Source organism: Camelus ferus, chromosome 14, assembly GCF_009834535.1.
Source record: "Camelus ferus isolate YT-003-E chromosome 14, BCGSAC_Cfer_1.0, whole genome shotgun sequence".
In the NCBI taxonomy this organism is placed as follows: domain Eukaryota; kingdom Metazoa; phylum Chordata; class Mammalia; order Artiodactyla; family Camelidae; genus Camelus; species Camelus ferus.
In genome coordinates, this window is record NC_045709.1 from 9,253,045 (window position 1) to 9,274,887 (window position 21,843).

Genomic DNA, 21,843 nt, shown 5'->3' on the forward strand with positions numbered 1-21,843 from the left:
ACCCCTGAAGAATTTTAAAAGAATAAGTAAAGCAAACCTAAAGCCCATCAAGTGTCACCAGATTATAGTTTGTTCCTGTGCTGACTCTTGTTTAGTATCAAAATGTTAGACTTGTACTCGTCTTCCCAGGGCTGACTCTAAAAGGGGATCATAACTCAATTTTCTTCATATATACTGAGTCCCTTTTAAAGACAAACAATTCTCACATTTGATTGAGACTGTTTTCTCTCATCACTTTGTTCATTAAGCCAGTATCATTAGGTTTCAAATGTTAATTATTTTGTGTCTTTGTGTTCTCATCACAGGTTATTGCTTACAACTCTGAAGGTAAAAGTAATCCAAGTGAAGTAGTAGAATTTACTACATGCCCTGATAAACCGGGAGTACCTATAAAGCCCTCAGTTAAAGGAAAGATACATTCACATAGTTTTAAAATAACTTGGGGTAAGATAATATGCATATTTGTACATCATTACTTTTATATTTAATTTAAAAGATTTGAATATCTAGATAATTTTTAAGATATTTGAGTAAATTTGTTAGCTCAAGTAAGTTCAATAAGAAATGTAAGACTCATTCATTGTTTGAGGATCTTTTTTTGTGGAAAGCATTGTACTCACATATGCTAAACTCAGATTTGATGCAGGAAGAACTTGGGGTCTACTGTAGAACTATGAACAGGGGCAGCAGTGTGTGAAATGAAAGGTTACTGAACTTGCAGCTAAAGTCTCCTGGGTCATCCGGGCGTTCACAAGAGACCAAAATTACTTACTCATTTAAAATATTTATTGAGCATCTATCTGTTTATGTATTACCTTATGCAAAAACGAGAGTGTAAATGAGATGCTGGAATTAATTTTTAAAAATTATTGCAGGTGATTCTTTTTTCTTTTAAATCAATCCTAGGTTTGATACTCTGTTTATTATGAGTTTATGTCAGTTTTTAATTGTACTTTGCCTAATACCACTTTTGCTTCTTTGGATAGACCCACCAAAAGACAGTGGAGGGGCAGCCATCAATAAATATGTGGTAGAGATGGCAGAAGGTTCTAATGGTAAGAATAACTATTAAAAATTGATAGATTTGTACCAGTCATTCTACCTGTCCTCTTCATTATTTTAAATTTTATATGATCTCTTTTCTTTCCTCTTGTTTTTTCCTTTGTTTGTAGCAGTTAAGATTTTGCCTCTTATGACCCACTTTAAGTTGTAATCTTCAGAAATAACAGTGACTCAAATGTAAGACTGCTGTACACCTATATTATATTATATTTACGTTTTCTAATTTTTTTCTCATTTGTTTTCATTGCTTGGTTTCCAGCATATCTTAAGTCTTCTGAAGGTTAGTTTATTCAGTTAGATTTATACCCAGATGTATCAGAGGAAAATTATCTTCTAAAATATCTATTATACTAGTTTTAGTAATAAATTCTATGCCTTATTCTTGAGTCACACAAGTAACAATCTTTATTTCTATCAAATGACCTATTTCCTTGCATAAAATAAGGATGTCTTTAATTAAGACTAAACTTCCTATGGTATTGGTTCTTTCTACTTTTTGTGTGCTATAATGTTATTACTGGACAGTAAACACACTTAATTAAAAGCAAATTATCAATCTGAGCCACAGTCTGTACAGAGTTACAGAGATATTTCACTTCAGCCAAGCCACGCAAATTTGTCTAGGAAGCTGCACAAGAAAAGAAAATTAGATCATTTCCAGGAAACTCAAAACAAGCTTAAGTTGTTTCTAACAAATTACATAAACACTTACTTAGTAAATCTAGGATACCTGCCGTGTCTGTGATACCAAAATGTTAAACATTACATTGCAGCTGATTGAACATAATTCTTTACCTTACAGGAAACAAATGGGATATGATATACAGTGGAGCTACTAGGGAATATCTTTGTGATCGACTGAATCCAGGCTGTTTCTATCGTTTTCGAGTTTACTGCATCAGTGATGGAGGACAGAGTGCGGTAATGTAGATTTTTTTTTTTCCAAGTTTGGTCAAATGAGATGAGATCACCAGGTACCACCTCAAATATTGAAATGTATCCACAAATTATAAAAAGTCATTTCTGTTAACCCAGGTGGTTAAATTTATAGTTAAGAATATTCTAACATAGTACTTAGCTTATAGTCAGAATTCAGCGAATAGCTATTATCTGGTTGCTATTTAGCTTTGGAGAAACAAATACACGAAAACACTGCCGAAAATTTTATAAAGATAAATTTTAGGATGATGCTTAATAACCCTACCTAACAGAAATAGAAACAAAATAACTGTTGACTGATTTACTGCACCATAAATTATGTGTATTAGGACAAACCATAAAATACCATTTACTATTTTAACACAAATTCTAATATCCACTTATTTCAGAAACATTTGGCAATTATTTTGCTTATTAGAGACCCAAAAACTAAAATAGACTTAAATGTGTCATTGATTATATAAGACATTTGTAATGTTATAGAGAAGTATGTTTTTTAATAGAAGTGATTTTTTTTTAAATGAATTCAACCAGAATGTTTCTTGGATCACTCATAATTGTTACTATTTTTCAAATGGGATTTAATGCAGTAGAAGTAATTTTTTAATGAATTATAAGCATTTTGTTGAAAATGGGAGTATTGTAAAACTGTTACATGTCCTGCCCAATAGACTTTTAATCCAATTGCTTTATTTTCTCTAATAAAAAATCTTTCTAGATTAAAAAAACAAAACCCTCCCCCTTCTCTTCCCACCAAAAAAAAAACAAACTGTCTAATACAGCATTATAGCATATATGAATACCTTTCTGAATAAGATGATGACCAAATATTTTGTTTATGTTTAGAAAAAATGTTAAGTATAAACTTTAATTACAGTGCAAGTAAGGAATATGGCACTGAGTTGTGTCAGTGTTTTTAAGAGAATGTCTTTTAAAATAAAAGATTTTTTTAAAATAGCACAGAAACTAAAAGTAATACCAAATACCTGGAATGGCAAATATTTGGAAAAATGTACCTGGTTTTTAAATTACTTTTCAGGTGAAAGGAAGAAGGAAAGATTTTTTAAATAAATAAGTAAATAAGTATTCAGTAGTCAAGTAGCCAAAATAGACTAAACCTGAAAACACAGCAAATAGCATTTACAGAATGTTAAAACATCCTTCTCTAGAAGGTATTTGTAGATTCATTTGGACATGACCAAAAGTAATGTCAATTAGGTTATGTTGGAGGTTTTGTATTTTAAATTATGGAAAGAAGGAAAAGGGTTTTGGGGGGAGATTTGGGTGGGGGTGGTTTCTGGTAACTTTCTTTGTATCTGATAGTCACATAGTACGTGTCTTTATTTGCCTATATAAAATTTGAGTTTCAGTGATTTAATTGGGTTTTGGTTTTAGTCAGAACTTTATTCCTTTTCTGTTGATATTCAAGTACAATTTCAAATTATTGGTGCAATCTATATGTTTGTCTTATTTTTCTTTAACAAAAGCAGCCTGATTATTTGTTTTGGGGCATTTTTGTTTTGTTTTTGCTTTTGTTTTGGCAGGTATCAGAGTCTTTACTTGTGCAGACTCCAGCTGTGCCTCCTGGCCCATGCCTCCCTCCCAGATTACAGGGCAGACCCAAAGCAAAAGAAGTACAGTTACGATGGGGTAATTTTCATTCTGGTAATACATTATAATTAAGTTAGTACTAAATATATTCCTCTTGTTAAATTGCATGAATCTTTCCACTTTTAGGACCCCCTTTGGTCGATGGTGGATCACCCATTTCTTGCTATGGTGTGGAAATGTCTACTGTAGAAAAAGATGAACCCAGAGAAGTTTACCAAGGTTCTGAAGTAGAATGTACAGTGAGCAACCTTCTTCCTGGAAAGACTTACAGCTTCAGACTCCGTGCAGCTAACAAAATGGGGGTAGGAAGACTGTGCTGACTGAATTATAATCATAGTGGTGTTTCATGTAACATGTATAATTGTACCCATTCATTTATATGAGCATTTTGATTTTGACATGTGACTCCAAATTTTACCATTTTTAATTAGCCTGTGTTGATAAATGGGGAAAGTCATACTGTAACTTGATTGTTACAGAATCTCAGTATTTTCAAATACCACTTACTATATGTGACACTTTGGACTTCAGCTGAGCTAGTTTGCCTTTCAGGCAGTGCTAATAGGGTATACTTACCAAATTCAAGAGTAGAAACAAGGTCATAAGATGAAATACTTGGAATAATTGTTTTGAGGCTGATTTTGTGTGGGTTATTTTTTAAATATTATCTGTGTATCTGTACAGCTCCATAATAAAATGGACAAAATAAGTGGTAGCTCCATTTTACAGCTGAGGAAGCTAAGGCTCAGAAAAGCTAAATGTCTTGCCCCAACGGTTACACAAACAGGTAGAGAGAAGCCACTTTGTCAGACTCCAGAGCCAAAGCCTTTTCCACTCAACTATGACACCTCTCATCTCTCTGAATTATAAGTTCTTGAAGGACAAAGCAGTAATTTCTTTCTTTAATTGAGTAACATTGTGTTTCTTTAAACTACTCTATAATTAAAATTTCATAAAATTAAACTGCCAAGTCTCTCCTCTCCCATTACTTAAGATTTTAGTAAACTGTGCTATGTTTTACATCCCATTCTCCAACTGAATTAAGTAATTATTATCTGTAAACTTATTTTTAAATTCCCTATATGTCAAATCATATCCTTTGTTGGCAGTCATTATATAAGTCATTCCTTCCTGTCTGAAGCCATCATCTTGTCAGTCCCACAAGTCTGTAGTACACTGGGATAGCATCTTTAATACTAATGTCTTTAATATATATTTTCAGGTTTGTAATAGTTTGTCAAAATCTTAAGTAAATATCTGCTCTTCATATTTCCAGAGAATATACATTTTAGACCCTTCTAAAGCTATCCTAAGTTTTAAGATATAATTTATGCCTACCGTCTCTCATGTATTTAATTGGTATCCATTTCTTTACTCCTCACATAATTTCTTCTCACATATTCTACCTACCTAATTTCTGAATGCCTTGCCCTTCTTACAAAAACCAATTCATGAAGGAATAAGGGGCAGGAGAAGAACAGTGAATGAAATTTTAAAATACCCTACATATTTATGTCCTTGATCTATCTTAGCTTTCTGTGATTGCTTTCAGAATTTTCTTATGACCAAGTAGTCTTAAAGGAGAGGGATGATGCATTCAATTTTTTGTGAATATTTATGGAGAGCTCTGAAATTGGTAAGTGAAAAATGAAAACACTGATTAATATTTGTTTTTCTAGTTTGGACCATTTTCGGAAAAATGTGATATTACTACAGCCCCTGGACCACCAGATCAGTGCAAGCCCCCTCAAGTGATGTGCAGATCTGCAACTTGTGCACAAGTGAATTGGGAGGTATTATAACTTCCTTGACTTACATTTACTTTAACTGATTAGAATAGTTTATATAAAAGAATAAAAATACTATTCATTTCATCTCCATAAATTATACAAAGAGTAAGTCCTAGTTAAATCCACTTGGTAGAAAGTGAATTCTTTTTTCTCTTTGAAGCATTTAAATAAGGTGTATTTACAAGTATTTAGATTCTTGTTCATGATGTGCTTTGTATTTTTTCAAAGGCTCTGTCTCAGTATTGAGATATTCAGCCACTGGTGAGCTTTAATGTTCAGACGTTCATAGGAATTAGTATAATACTGTTTCTCTTATGTCTCTTATCTTCACTGCATTTCTTGCTTATAGTAATAATCAATAATAATTACATTTCCAGTTTCCCTTTTGAAATTTAACAGAAAATGTCCTTTTATTATTTAACATTTTATATTACTTAATAGAATTATTTTGAAGTATATTTACCTTAAAATTCTCTTTCTAAAGTGATTCAGTCATATTTCTACTTTTAATTGAAAACTAAGTTATATTTTTTGACCAATCTTAAATTCAGGTGGCCTTAATAAACAAAAATGTAATATTGAACAGTTTTGATTCTATTAAACATTTTAAAGAAATCCCCCCCAAAAATCCAGTTTTTTATATGCTCAGGTAAAGAACATTTTTGCCCAAAAGCTATTTAATCAATGTCAAGACCTAAGACCTTTATCCTTTTCTTAAAGGTCCCTTTGAGTAATGGAACTGATGTCACTGAATATCGATTGGAGTGGGGAGGAGTTGAAGGAAGTATGCAGATATGTTACTGTGGGCCAGGTCTCAGTTATGAATTAAAAGGACTTTCACCAGCAACTACCTATTATTGTAGAGTCCAGGTAAAGATGATCAAGGCCTTGTCACTTATATATCCAGAGTTTTGTGTTTTATGAGCATTTTCATGGTCATGTCTTTGCTAACTTATGGGCTTTATTAATTTGTAGGCTCTGAGTATTGTGGGTGCAGGCCCTTTCAGTGAAGTAGTAGCCTGTGTGACTCCACCATCAGTCCCTGCTGTTGTGACTTGTCTTCAAGAAATAAGTGACGATGAAATAGAAAATCCCAATTATTCACCTTCTACATGCCTTGCAATAAGTTGGGAAAAGCCTTGTGATCATGGTTCAGAAATCCTTGCCTACAGCATAGACTTTGGAGAAAAACAGCCCTTGACAGTGGGAAAAATTACAAGCTACATTATAGACAATTTGCAACCAGATACAACATACAGGTACACAGTAAAAACTATTTTAATTTTTGCCTAGACCAGAGAGACACTTTAAATAGAATAATCATAAACTAAACTTTTTTTTTTTAATGTGGCACTTAGAATACGAATTCAAGCCTTGAATAGCCTTGGAGCTGGTCCTTTCAGCCATATGATAAAATTGAAAACTAAACCCCTCCCTCCTGATCCACCTCGTCTGGAATGTGTTGCCTTCAGCCACCAGAACCTTAAACTGAAATGGGGAGAAGGAACCCCAAAGACACTGTCAACAGATTCTGTTCAGTACCACCTTCAGATGGAGGATAAGAATGGAAGGTAGGTGTTTTTAATTGCTTCTTTACATAGTTCCATAGGTCTTAAATATATAAAAAATTTTAACAGTAGAATTAAGTTTTCAAAAGGCGTTCTTGTAAGAAATAATTTAAGTATGCTGTTTTGAAACATCAGAAGACATAATGAAGATTTCCTGTTTATAACTGTGAGGGGGATACAAGAGAGAAAAAATTAAGTGAGCTTTTCTTTGGCTCTCATCTCTAACCCATTTACTCTCTTCAAGCTAGTAAAAGAACATAACCTTTGCTACAAAATAAGTTCTTCAATGCTTATTTCCAGCAAGAGGCAATATGTGCAGTAAATGATTGATTGGCTTTTGAGATCCTTGAGGGCAGGAATTACGTCTCACCCTCCTCCACAGCCTCACAGGGCCTGCACACCAAGTGAATACAGTAGCTCACTTCCTCACCACCAGGTCTTAGTTCAGAACCCCCGATACTCAGGTTCTCATCTGTGCTGCCGTCCTTTGCAGGTTCAAACATCCGTGCCACACAGTGCCCACTACATCATACACTTCAATTACAACGTTACTCAAAATAATTGTGATGTAAATTACTCAATTCCAATCACGGGCAGTTGTTTTTGATATTATATCCAAAATAAACAATGCCATATATCTTCCACAGATGTTACTCTTATGATATTTTAAGAATTTGAGTTTTTAGGGTTGTTTGTTTTTTTGTTTTTTACTTTTCACTCTATGTATTAGAAATAATTTGTATATCTGATAGATTCAGAGTACTAGTGATTCTTCCCAAGATTACTTTGCTTTTTGTGTTGGGTTTGTATCTTAGCCAAGTATTCAATAATGGAATATTCAAGGTGCTTGTATACAAGTACTCTCTATCAGAAATACTTATACATATATATCATGTATATATCATATATACACATACACACACACACACAATGGAATATTACTATTATAAAAAAGAAAGAAATAATGCCATTTGCAGCAACATGGGTGGACCTAGAGATTACCATCTTAAGTGAAGTAAATCAGAGAAAGACAAATATCATATGATATCACTTATACGTGGAATCTAAAAGAAAAGATACCAATTTTATTTACAAACCAAAAATAGACTCATGGACATAGAAAACAAACTATGGTTACCAAAGGGAAAAGGGCGGGATGCGGGGGATAAATTAGGAGTTTGGGATTAACAGATACACATTACTATATATAAAAGAGATAAAAAACAAGAACCTACTATATAGCACAGGGAACTATATTCAGTTTCTTATAATATATAATGGAAAAGAATCTGAAAAAAAATATGTATATGTATAATTGAATGGCTTTGCTATACACCTGAAACCAACACTGTATATCAACTACATTTCTGTATAGCACAGGGAACTATATTAAATATCTTGTAGTAACCTGTAATGAAAAAATATGAAAACAAATATATATGTGAATATGTATGACTTAAACATTATGCAGTACACCAGAAGTTGATAGGACACTGTAAACTGACAATTAAAAAAAAGGAAGAAAAAATAAATTACACTTCAATTAAAAATTTAAAAAAAAATTCTTGCACATTTAAAATAGCATACAGAATTAAACATAACCATATCAACAGTAAACAGTACACAGAGCAAAAGTATTGATCATTTCCTGAAATCTGCGCCTCTATGAGGGTTAGCTTTTATTTTGGCAGAGTTTTACGTACTCTTTGTAGCCTTATCTCTAGAAGGAAGTTGTTTGCCTTTTCACAAGTTTTTGGTATAGCCATTTATCTTTAATATGTGTTATTAGGTGAATTAATTCTTTAAGTTATTGTTATCCTTCTGTCATTTGCATTTGGGGTAGTGCAAGGTTTACTAGAAACAGGTTTAATTGGTGTTTGGTTGAAAGATAATAGAACAAAGATTCTGTTAAATATAGATTATATTATAGTCTGCATTCTGTTATAGTACTTCAAGTATAATTAATATTTAGCTAGTATCTAGAGAATTGTAGGGTATGGCTAGTGGCCTTTGGCTGTGGAAAATAAAGAAATTAAAACCTTTCATAATATTATCAGTTTATTATAAAATTTAATTAAGTCAATTTAATATCTTTAGTTACTTTTCTTCCCTTTGATTTTTCACAACTCTTTTCACTTGCTGTGGGATAGTGTCAGGATGCTACTTCAGCTGTTCCCTGACTACAGGTTTTGTCATTGTTCAGTTTTTTTCAACAGTGGTTTTGCCACTGGTTTTTTTCCTATCATTAAAGGAAAAAAAAAAAAATTGGTGAATCAAGAGTTAAGGCTTATCCAGTCACTGCTTCTTGGATATACTGTTACTTCCAGTCATTGAATATTTCTTCATTTTTAACTTAACTACAGTTTTCAAACTATAAGAATACATGAGTATTCATTATTCATTTCTCAATTTCCAAAAACTTTTTAAACAGCCAATCAAAAATACTGGGGAACAGTCAGCTTATAGATAACATACATGATACTAAATTTTCTATTGAACAGTTCAAGTGGATAATTTATGGGAAATTATATATTATCTCATACTGTTGTGTAAATCTTAAGAAAACCTCACCAAATCAATTGAAATTGTGCCTGGGAAGAGGAATTCTCTTTTTTTATGTGACAAATTATATGCCTCTGACTCTAGTTAGAAATAATTTATAATGAAAATTGTGATGCTTAGAGTAAAAAGTGTACTTTACAAAGACAGTGGTCAGAAGCAAAGCTATACCAGAAGCCTAAAAAGAAAGTTACTATGGTTGGATATGATATTTAGCAATAAATATTTAGGAAACCATGTCAAATTGGGAAATTTACTAATTCTGTGATTTTCATCTTCTGATGAGATGTGACAAACCATTGCTGGTATTAAATTCTAGGAGTAACTTATTACTCCTAAATAATAACCGAACTATACTTTTTTTTAATATTTTGTTTTATTTTTTAAATTTTTTGTTGTGTTTTCTTTTGTTTAGGGGGATGGTAATTATGTGTATTTATTTATTTAAACAGAAGTACTGGGGATTGAGCCCAGGACCTCGTACATGTTAAGCACACACTCTACCACTGAGCTATACCCTCCCTCCAGAACTATACTTTTTTAGTATTTAAACATTTTTCATAACATAATCAAGGTTTATTTTTCATAAGAGTCATTTCCATTTTAGGTTTGTATCCTTGTACAGAGGTCCGTGTCATACATACAAAGTCCAAAGACTTAATGAGTCGACATCCTATAAATTCTGTATTCAAGCTTGTAATGAAGCAGGGGAGGGTCCTCTCTCCCAAGAATATATTTTCACTACTACAAAATCTGTCCCAGCTGCCTTGAAAGGTAAGGTATACATCCTTAAGTTATTTTCAGTGTATTTTCATCAAGTACTTTATTTGTACTATTATTAAAATTTTATCCTGTATGTGTCCAACATTTAAATTATAAGAAGGAAATTGTATAGACAAGCCTACCTTCTGGGAGTTTCACTTAATAATAATAGCTGTTGTATCTGGCACACTGATAGTCAGACAAGTGCTGTTTTTTTTTTATCACTGATCTTTTAATAATCTAACTTAAGTAGACAGCCTGGTTTTCTAATAGGTTCATTTGCTATTTCCACTATTGTTACTTTAAAAAGATCACAATTCTGGTTGTTTTGAGTTGTTGCTGTTTCATTCATTTGGATTTCAGGGAAAGAACCAGGTCATCTGTTGAGCAAAACATAAATAAATACTTAGCTAACTTGAATTTTTAAATCAAATTTACACATACATTTGTATATACATATATCTTTAAAATTAATTTCAGCAGGATTCTTATTTTAAAAAGACCCTGGTAGGTATTTCACTTAGTGCATTTAGCCCCAAATAATAAAATTTCTTACCCTTTGAGGACAAATCACAAAGACTGCTAGTACAGTGTCCTGGATCATATACTTTAATGTATCATTTGTTAAGCAGATCCATAATTAGTATAAGAGTGTTCTTGAATAGTCTTTCTAATAATGTTGATGCATTTCACTGAGTTATTTTTCTGTTCCTTTATCTGGTTAAGTGTCTCTTAGCCTTAAGACGATTGCTGATTTTAACACCTTTGTACCCCACTGTTGAGTGAAGCAGTAGTATGTGGTAAAGCAGCTAGGGGTATTTTTCAACTCATTCTCTTAGATTTCTTAAATTATAAAATTTCATGTTCAGTTATGCTCTTTGAAGTACCATAAACAATGTTTTAGAACTACCATTGGCTTTTTAGCTCAGTGAAAATAGTGCTTACCCTAATGTATCTTTTAATCAGTCTGGTCATTGTAGCACTTATAGATAGTAAGGCCTGGCGATTTTAAGAGTGAGACATTGACCATTTCTCTGCAAACTTCAAAAATTCACTGATACTTATTTCAAGTTTATAACTGGGTTTTAAAATCTGTTGATTTTGGCTAAAACAAGTGTCTTGTGCCAAGTTAAAATTCAAGTAAAGCATATTTTATTTATATGTATTCTCTACAGCCCCCAAAATAGAGAAAGTAAATCACATTTGTGAAATTACATGGGAGTGTCTACAGCCAATGAAAGGTGATCCAGTTATTTACAGTCTTCAAGTTATGGTGGGAAAAGATTCAGAATTCAAACAGGTATGTGCCAAGATAACAATTCTATAGATACATATTTTTACCTTTTTCATTTTTATGTATTTTCAATGCAAGATTTGACTACCTTTATGTTCCTAATTCAAAAATATTTGTTCACTGCTTACTGTGTTCCAGAGATTAGTAACTACATAGTATCTCAGGATTCATAATCTTTTGGGTGTGAACTGCACTTAGAGTATTTATTCATTTGACAAGTATTTATTGAACTCTGTGCCAGGCACTCAGAATACAGCACTGAACAAATAGTCCTTGCCTCCATACAGCTTACATTCCAGGAGAAAAAGAGATAAAGCAAATAAACACATCAGTGTATCATGTGTTTGATAGTGATAACCACAATTGATAAAAACCTGGATAAAAGGAATAGGGAGTACTAGGGCAAGGCATAGTTAGTACTGTTTCATACAGAGCAGTCAGGTGACATTTGAACACAGACCCAAAGGAAGTGAATAGAAGAGTGTTTCAAGAAGAAGAAACAGTAGTTGCAAAGGCCCTGAGGCATTTAATGGGCAACAAGAAGGCCAGTATGGCTTCTTGTGACTAGTGGAACAAGGACAGAAGCAGAGAGACCATTGAGGAGGCTTTTACAAGGATAGTAATAGTCATAGTTATAATGCAGTGTTGTAAATATGACAACAGACAAAGTTATTATGGACGCCTAGAGGAAGTATCACCTTCCTGGCTGAGAAATTTCAGATAGGTTCCTGGCAGAGGGTGAATAAGCAATGAAGTGTGGAGTGGCAGTGTTCATTGTAACTTTTATACAGAAGCTTTTATGTAACTCAGAAGCTTTATTTCTATAAGCATTTCATCTGCTTCTCTCTTTTGCTGTCAACCTTCTTGAATTTGAGGGCTTTTAAGATGGGTTGTTTTCATTTTAGTATCTTATCTTGTATTTTCTTTAACCACTAGAGAAATCAGTCATTCATCTGTTTTATTTCACTCTTATGCTGTTATAACTATTAATATTTTTCAATACAGGTATAATATTTTTCTTTCAAGTTTTGCTAGGTATGGAAGCATAATTTCTTAACTGAAATTACAAAAGGCCCCAGAGACATTAAATTTGGCATGTGATTGTTTTTCTTTATTAAGCCATCTGCAAATTGACATGATAATTAGATTTGAATATAATTTACAGATAAGCAGGTTTCCTTCCAAGGAAGAAGCAAAGTTAATATTAAAGAAAATGTAATTATATTACATGTTTAAAGGCAGTAGGGACCCCATATTTGAGTAGTGTATGAATTTTAATAAACATATCACTACATGAAACAGCAGTGTTAATTCTAATTTAGTTTAAAAGCTAAATTAACCCTATCATCACCCTTACTTTACATTGTAAGCATACTGTAAAACTTAAACTGATTTCCTTAGAACTTCATCATATATATGCTCATCTAAATCTCTGAAATGTTGATAAAATTTTACAATTTATTGACAAGTTATATTCCAGAAGTTTGAAGGTCAATTTTTAGGAGTTCAATTTTATTCATGGAATTTAATATTTTACTTAAAATTTACTTCATATTCAACACACATGTATTAAATACTACACATAAAGAATTTGGAGGGGCTACATTATTATTAAGTTACTGTTGTGATTTCAAGAGAGTTGTTTGCCGTTATACAGCAGACAGATGAGTTTCTTAATGAATAGATATTTTTAAATTACCACTTGAAGATACAAGCAGTGATACTCACTAGCTTCCATGTCAAAAATAATTCTAAAACTAGCCAGTTTCGACATAGATTTTATGCCCAGCCTTCACATATGATTCTTTTTCTAATGTCTTCCTGTCAGATTTACAAAGGTCCTGACTCTTCATTCCGGTATTCAAGCCTTCAGCTGAACTGTGAATATCGTTTCCGTGTGTGTGCCATTCGCCAGTGCCAAGACCCTGTGGGGCATCAGGACCTCGTAGGTCCCTACAGCACAACAGTGCTCTTCATCTCTCAGAGGACGGACCCACCAGCTAGCACCAACAGAGACACTGTGGAAAGCACAAGGACCCGGGGGGCACTTAGTGACGAGCTGTGTGCAGCCGTCATCCTTGTGCTGTTTGCTTTCTTTTCCATTTTGATTGCCTTTATCATTCAGTACTTTGTAATCAAGTGAAAATATATTTTTAATACTGTATTACATTTTATTTTGTCATGTACTAAAATTATTTCTGTATTGCTTTTACAAAAACAGTGACATTTAGCACTGGCATTGAGACTATAGTACATCATTTTTGCCATTTTCAATGCTTATATTGTTAGGTAGAGGCTGGCACCTTATTAGAATGAAAGCCACAGAAATAGCAATTTTTGAATTTTTATTTGGTTGGGGCTCTTTTTTTTTCTCTTTTTTTCTTTTTTCTTTCTTTTTTTTCCTCTTTTTTCTTTTTCTTTTTTTTTTTTTCTTTTCTTTTTTGACACGGCTTCTTGTGAAACAAACTTTCTAAGAGGCAACAATATATAATTGATATTTTGACCAGTCAGCATGAGTGTAACAGTGACGACCTGATCTGTTTGTTTTAAAGATTATTACCTAGTGAAAATTTCAGAACGATTAAAATTTACACTAACATGCTACATAAAAATGTTAAAAGTATGATGCTGTGAAAGCAATCTAGTGCTATATTTCTACCTCCTCATTTGTCTTAATTATTTGGTAAGTGGGATTATGATGAATAACTGGAGGGGCTTAGCAAACAAAAACTGGATGAAAGAATATGCATGGAAAAAAGAAGCGTTTTGTTTGATAAATGTGGAGTTCTTCATTACAGGTATATATTCATGAATTCACAGAGAAGTCACTTAAAGAAAGCACAGTTTACTTGGCCTAAAAATATTTTAATGTTTACTCAAAAAATACATCTTCAGGTCTTGAGAATATGGAAAAGAATGGAGGGCTTTTTAGATAGTTACTTTTTTAAAGTAATCATAATCAATTCTGAATTTCAAATCCTATTTAATTTGGTTTTGTGAGCCTTTGAACTATATGTATGGGTATAAGGACATGCACATACATATATGGCTTTATATATATCAAGTGTAGAAATATATATATATAGACACACACACTCTCTCTCTTACTCCATCTATCTGGTATAGGCTAATTTTGAAAAACTCCCATAAGTTTTGCTGCTTCTCCCGTAACTACTGCCATCACCATCAGAATTCATAATCAAACCTAACCTTTTTGTTTGGGGCACCAAATCTGAAGACAAAATTAATTTGCACCAGTAAACTTTGAGCTGCTTTCTTTCTTGAAAAACTAATGTTTAATGTAATGTCTGTTTGGATACCGTTCCAGTTGTTGATTGCATGTGGTTAATGTTGCATTAGAGCACTTTGCAATTGCATAATTCATTAATGTTTTGTGAGCTTGCATTTGTGAGTTATCAGATGATCAGATTGAATTTTGTCAGGTATCACATTGTACATCTGGCATAGATGTCCATGACTGCCAGTAATAATACAGTCTGTAATGAAACTATCTAAAATTTCTTGTTTTATCACATCTGTTATCTGTAAAACACTTGTAACTAGCCTTTTTAATTTATTATTTGAATTTTAGGATAGTGAATCACTAATTTTAGTTGCTGAGGTTAGCATTTTAGTGATTATTAAGCACTTCTGTCAGTCTTTGAAAAAAGGACATATGTTTTGTGCTTTGAAGATCTCTGAAGAATTTCTCTTATATTAGAATGGGCATGTATTGTAATTGTTTTATGTCAGATGATCTGTGCTGTAGAAAAAAACATTAACCTTTGTTCAAAAAAGAAATGGATAAACTTGGCCTTCCCAAGTGGTTAAGAATGATCTGTCACTATAAAATACTGTATGTTTACATTTTATTTAAATTTAATCTCTTATGTATAGGCTGATGACTTTCCCCCAGAACAACAGTGATTGAGATTGTTTTCTAGAAACTTCTTAAAAGTGCCACATTTGGCAGTACAAATGAGTTTGAGTGTAATAGCCCAGAGATTTCTATATAGTTGAATGTCTAAAATGGTAAAATGTGCCACTATGGCAGTTACAGTGGCTTATGTTTTTCATAGTAACTCAAATGAACTCCTATTTTTGATAGTAAATGTCATTTAATAGTGTACTTGCCATTTGAGCCTCACTGCAAAATTAGTGCAGAGGAGAAAACAATTTTTAATGTAATCTTGACTTTACCTCATATACTGTACATTCCAAAAACTCTAAACTTTTTAAAGATTATAGATACACTACCAAACATATCACCTTAAAATTGTATAAGGTTGAACTTCATACAAATGAAAAAATATAATCTCATAAAAATACATAAACTATGTAGCAAAAGTATCTTTAAAATCCATGGAAAATAAAAGTTGTATCATTCTTTTGTGAGATTTGTTTATTGTATTCATATACATTAATTATTTGCTGCCTCTTTTGGAAAATGAAATGTTAAGGTCTCCCCTCTTGCAACTGACTTACAACAACTTTCCCAAAATGTTTTAATCTTCAGTATGAAAGGATCTATATTCAAGAATGTCAAGTTTTATTCTAGTGACCTGACTTTGTGGAATTCATTAGATACCTTGCTGCTTTTATGTATATATAAAGAATAAGGATGAGGTAAACATCCCATTGAAAAGAAACTCTCTGACCTCTCCTCACCTATCCTTCATTCTCCACCTACTTCTTATTATTTTCTTTCTCCCACCTACAGGGGCCCAGAACCTTCCTGTCACCGGCCCTGCCGTCTTCCCCCAGGTTTGCCCTCCACTGGACAGGTCAACATTCCCTCCTACTTAAACCATGCAAGAAAGTTCTCACCTGTACCTGGACTTTCAGTGTTCCCTCTCACCCCGTTAAAAGTTCTGTTCCATAGACCTCATCCAGGGATACATTGCTTTTTAAAATCCAAGTGGATCTCTCATTGCTACAACTGTAGACACCACATAAAGATCTAAAATGTTATCCCGGGGAAGAGGAGACACTATGGATGTAGGAGCATCACTCCGTGGGAGCAACCAGGTTGGAGTCCAGCCTTGAGAAGAACATGATACTGATTTACAATGGTGCACATCACCTCATTTTTTTTCTATTGGTTGGAAATAGGAAATGTTACATACTGTGCTTGAGCATTCTGTGGGTTGGTTTCCAACACAAGTATCTTCTCACAAGCAGCTTCTCTGAAGAGGATCCCATGTGTATGGTGGCTCAGTTAGGCAAACAGACTGCAAAAGGAAATGGGTCCCCAAAACCTAAAACCAGTCATCCTACAGTCTAATCAATCACCTACCTTCAATATAGGTGATGATAGTGCTTCATGTTTTTTAACTCTTCTTAAATATTCCATTTTCACATACAGTTTTAGGATAATGCATATGCTCTTCATTCGTTATTTTCTCCCTGATATTCTTGGAAGTTGAGAGAAGAACTAAGATTTTAATAGTTATGATCATCAAACATTCAATGTCTGGAGTGGTGCCTTCAAATGTTTAGATGCTGTAAGGACTATTTTTCATCTTATATAATAAACAGGATGCTATGGGAAATTTGCCAAGAGAAAAGTTTCAAAACTGGATAGATTTTGAAGCCACATGACCCATTCAAATCATAATAGCATCTATTGACCACTCAGTATGTGCTGGTATTATGTTCAGGGCTTCACCCTAGTTATCCCATATAATCCTCTTAATTGCTCTAGTAAGTATAAACTAAAGCACATAGAAAAGCACCTGCCAAAGATCACATGGCTAACAAGTGATGGAGCTGAGATTTGAGACCACGTGATTGGTCTGGTGCCCCCCCACCTTGACCACCATCCTCTGCTATCTCCCGGAGAAGTCCTGAATTCTAGGAAGGAAATCAAAATAATAATTGACTTTAATATTGCATTTATGATAGCCTTTATTACTATTGAGTAGTTACTGTATGACAGGCATTGTGTTAAATACTTCCTCATATCCAAAACAACCCACAGCCCCCTAAGGACTGAACAGAAGCAAGTCAGACAAGGAGAATCTGGTACAAGCATATTAGACTAAATGTGAAGCTCCAATTTCTTTCCTATATAATTTTATCCTTTGATACTTAAGATTCCCATTTTGAGCCTCCACTCTGCCCTGGAAATAACCCATTCTCTTAAATACTCATTCATCCACAAATGAGACAAGCTAACATGTTTAAAGGGGAAATATAGCTACAATGTGGATGAAGCTCAAAAACATGCTAAGGGAAAGAAACTAGACACAGCAGATCATACATCGTATGATTCTATTCATAGGAAATATGGAGGCTAGGTAAAGACAGAAAGATGAGTGGTTGCAAGGAGCTGGAGAGAGGAGGAAATGGGAAGAAAGTGCTTAATGTGTATGAGGTTTTGAGGGGAAATGTTTTAGAACTTGATAGAGGCAGGTGGCCGCTCCACAACATCGTGAATGCACTAAATACCACTGAAATACTCACTTTAAAATGGTTAGTTTTATGTGAGTGTTCACCTCAATTTCCAAAAGGGACTATAAGACAGACCTGAAGACCAACATACAGACAGCACTGGACAAGAGAATCCTGGACATCATTAAGTCAATAAGATAAACTTAGCTTGTCATTAAATCCGTGTTTCTGAGGACACAGACCAACTTCTCACTTCCTTTCCAAACTTCCCAGACTGCCTTGGGTGTTCCCACCTCCTGTGGTTGGGCTGTGCCTGGCTCACAACCGAATCTTTTATGGATGTCTTTGATAGCTAGTAAATGACTTGGCCTGCCCAGGCCTAAGTTAACAGCTCTATCTGACTCCTAACACTTCTAGGATGACCCGCTTGTCTTGGAGAAGAAATTATATTTGACAGTTCTGCATTTTATCAATGACAGCAGCTATACAGTAAGACTGTTCATGTAAAGCAGTACAAGGCCTTTTTCCTCACAGCCTATATTCTCAACAGCAATCTAGAAAACAACATTTGAGAAAAATTAGTGTATTAGCTGCTCAAGTGCTAATACTAATAAAATTAATGTATGATTCTCTACATTTTATTCAGACCATTAAAACCAGCATGAAGTCTAGTATCCACTCATGCTATAAAAAAACTTGGAGTCCATTCATATAAATATGGCTCAAAATGACCTCAGAGGGGTGAAGAGTATAAAACTGCAAAGGGTCCAGAGAGTACCCATTTCCAGAAAAAGCACACACAGTTCATGACAATATCATTAAGATTTTTTTTTTAAAGGGATACCAAATTATAAAAGATACTGTAAGTAAATTAGTATGGTACTGCCATTCATTTGGGAAAATAAAAATAGAAAAACTCTGAAAAAGCTCAATGAGAGGGGGACTAACTGCACTATATGATAAAGCCTCGATAACTGATAATACCAGCATGAAATAATAAAGGAATCGATTAGAAAGCCCAGAGTCCCAAGTACATACAGCAATTTAGTGCTTAATAAAGCTGACACCTCAAGTCAATGGAGTAAAAATGAACAATTCTATAAATGATATTGGTACAACTGGGTAGCCACCTAAAAATTAAAGTTGGATCCATATCTCAAACACAGCTTACACCAGGATGAAGTCCAAATGAATAAAAATAAAGTTAAATGTAAACAATGAAACAGTAAACTAGAAGATGGGAGATAATTCTTTTATAATCTTGGAGTGGTGGTGGCCTTTTAAGTCACACCTCAAAATATAGAGGCCACAAAAGGAAAGAATCATTTTAATGTCATAATAAAAAAAACTTTTGTACAGCAGTTTAAAAAAAGAGTTAAAGCAAATGGCAAACAGGGAAAAAATATTGGCACTCATCCCAGAAAAGGGTTAATCTAATTTCTCTAATATAGGAAAATGTAATAAATTCTGAACTATGGAGACAAAAGGACTAATAACAGAGTACAAAAACAAGCAAAGGATACAGACAGTTCACAGAAAAGAATATGCAAGGGGGGAGGGTATAGCTCAAGTGACAGAGCACATGTTTAGCGTGGGTGAGGTCCTGGGTTCAATCCCCAGTGCCTCCTCTAATAGTAAATAAATAAGGAAACCTAATTACCTCCCACCACCAAAAAATAAATGAATGAATAAAAGGTTATACAAGGAATTCAAACATATGACAAGATGGTCGATCTCACACGCAAGAGAAATGCAAAGTAAAACACCGAAAAGCCATTTTTCACTTTCATTGGCAAAAATGCAAAACTGATCACATATTATGCTGGTAACACTATAGAAAAACAAGACACACCCCTGTGAAGAGAAATTACACACTACACAGGCTCTTTGATCAGGCAAATCCACTGACAAATATTTATCCTACAGATCTAATCACCCACTGTGATGTGTGACAACACTATTCACTGCAGACCTGTTTGTAACAGCGAAAGACTGGAAGTCACCTAAATGAGAAACAATGGGAAACCGGTGCAATAAACTGCACACTCAGTGCAATGGAATACTATGCAGCTGTAGCAAAAAGATGACGGTAGCCTTCTATTTACTGATCTGGAGGGAACGCCAAGATACATCATTAAGTTAAAAAACAAAGAGCAGAATAATGCTGTCTCTCCAGTCAGGTGTCCTGTTCTCCACGTCTCCTGGACCCAGGCCAGACAGGTAAATGAATGAGTCTTCAGATGATGCCAGCCCCGCTGTCTCCCAGCCTTTGGGTCCTGGCAGCTGAGGACCCAGACATCATGGAGCAGACACCAACCCTCCCTCAATTCCTGATTCACAGAATTAGCAAATAAAATGGTTGTTTTAAGCCACAGAGTGGTCAGAAATTATGTAGCAGTAGTTACTAGAACACATGATTCAAATTCCTAATACATAGTCCTTGGCCAAATACTGGTTCTCCTCCTTCAGGGCATTCCCCACCCACCCCACCCTCTTTCAACTGAGGCTGAAAAGAGGCCAGGTGGTGTCTTTTCACCAATGAAATGTGAGCAGAAAAGACACTCGTCCCTGTATTCGCTGGGATTTAGTCAGGAAAACAGATGCGACGCTAGTTATTCAACACAATACTCAACACAGATCATTCAACTTTGGGCATAGGGCAGCAAGTGTTAGAAGACTGAAAAAGCAATCAGATGACACTAGGCTGACATAGAGGTAATAACCATACTAAAAAGCTGCCACTTTGGGAGTTGGGAGCAAAGGGAAGATGCTGAGGGTTTCCAGCCTAAAAGATGGTAAGAGAAGCCACAGTAACACTGGGAGTGAGACCCCTGGGGTAGAGCTGCTGCCTGGCTGCTGCTGGGGGGCTTCTGTTTGTGCCCAAAGGAGCTGGAGACTGGAGCCCATGCTGCTGGGAGGACACAGGACAGAGAGGAAGGAGCAGGCGCCTTCTCTGATCCCTGGCCTCCGGCACCCCCACTCACAAGCCTAAGGCAGGCGAGGCGAGCAGTTGACAGAATCCCAGAAGGGAGGGTTTGGAGCCCAGACACAACAGCTTAAAGCTTCCCCGGTTCTGTGGGAGCATTTAAGAGGTGGCCTCTATTGTCTCTCTTCCCCTGCCTCAGAGATTATGGGAGCATCTGCTCTCATGGAGATGCCATGTGATCAAAACAGCCTTGGAACTGGAGGAACACTGAGCCATCAAGGGGAGACAGCTGCTCTGGACTGTCCCCCAGGCTCGAGGCAGGCTGCGGGAGCAAGAAAGCTAGGGACGTATGGGGAGAGGAATCTCTCTCCTCTCCTCCGCGCTGACCCGCGCTCCCCCTGCAGACCTGGCCAGGTTACTGTGGCCCCGCCCCCAAGCACCTGCGCAGGTGTGAGGGGCTGGACGTAGGGGCAGCTCCCTAGGGAGGCGAAAGTGAGCGGTAAGACCCTCCTCAACCATACGTGTCAGCGGTGTTGGGAGGCAACAAGGGTTCTGGGAGTATCGGGGACACACTCTCATCCCACTGAGGGGCTTGGGAAGCGTGACCTGGAAAGAGTGACATTTTAGGTGACCTTGAAGGGCAAATGGGTTGGGCTCTTGACACAGAGAGAAGGAAGGAGAGCCAACAGCAGGAGCCAAGGCACGAGGGCCAGAAAGCATAAGATTTGGCCAGAGAAAGAACTACATGGGGGGTAGTTTCAACCCAAGGACAAACTCTTCCTTCTCTTGCTATTATCATGACTAATAAGAACTAACAATTATAGAGGGCTCGCTATGTGCCAGACACCATGCTAAGGAGTTTGTGTTGTCTCGCTGGAGCAACGCAGTGAGATGGGTCCTGGTGTCAGCACCCCTATTTACAGACAAGGAGTAGGAGAC

The 21,843-nt window shown here is 35.1% G+C and overlaps 1 protein-coding gene across 3 annotated transcripts in view; it reads left to right on the top strand.

Annotated features, from left to right (window-relative positions):
• The window catches only part of FNDC3A (fibronectin type III domain containing 3A), a 138,576-nt gene extending 122,596 nt beyond the window's left edge, over positions 1-15,980 (top strand). For 2 of the 3 annotated variants that reach the window (XM_006184128.3, XM_006184129.2), the window contains 12 exons: positions 306-444; positions 987-1,055; positions 1,865-1,983; positions 3,546-3,651; positions 3,739-3,914; positions 5,292-5,405; positions 6,123-6,272; positions 6,378-6,661; positions 6,761-6,973; positions 10,137-10,303; positions 11,467-11,591; positions 13,414-13,728. In XM_006184128.3, coding sequence (XP_006184190.1) covers positions 306-444; positions 987-1,055; positions 1,865-1,983; positions 3,546-3,651; positions 3,739-3,914; positions 5,292-5,405; positions 6,123-6,272; positions 6,378-6,661; positions 6,761-6,973; positions 10,137-10,303; positions 11,467-11,591; positions 13,414-13,728 — 1,977 coding nt within the window. Of the gene's footprint in view, positions 1-305; positions 445-986; positions 1,056-1,864; positions 1,984-3,545; positions 3,652-3,738; positions 3,915-5,291; positions 5,406-6,122; positions 6,273-6,377; positions 6,662-6,760; positions 6,974-10,136; positions 10,304-11,466; positions 11,592-13,413 lie in introns of all 3 variants that reach the window. The other variant, XM_032496165.1, reaches the window with a different exon arrangement.
• The last annotated feature ends 5,863 nt before the right edge of the window (positions 15,981-21,843 follow it).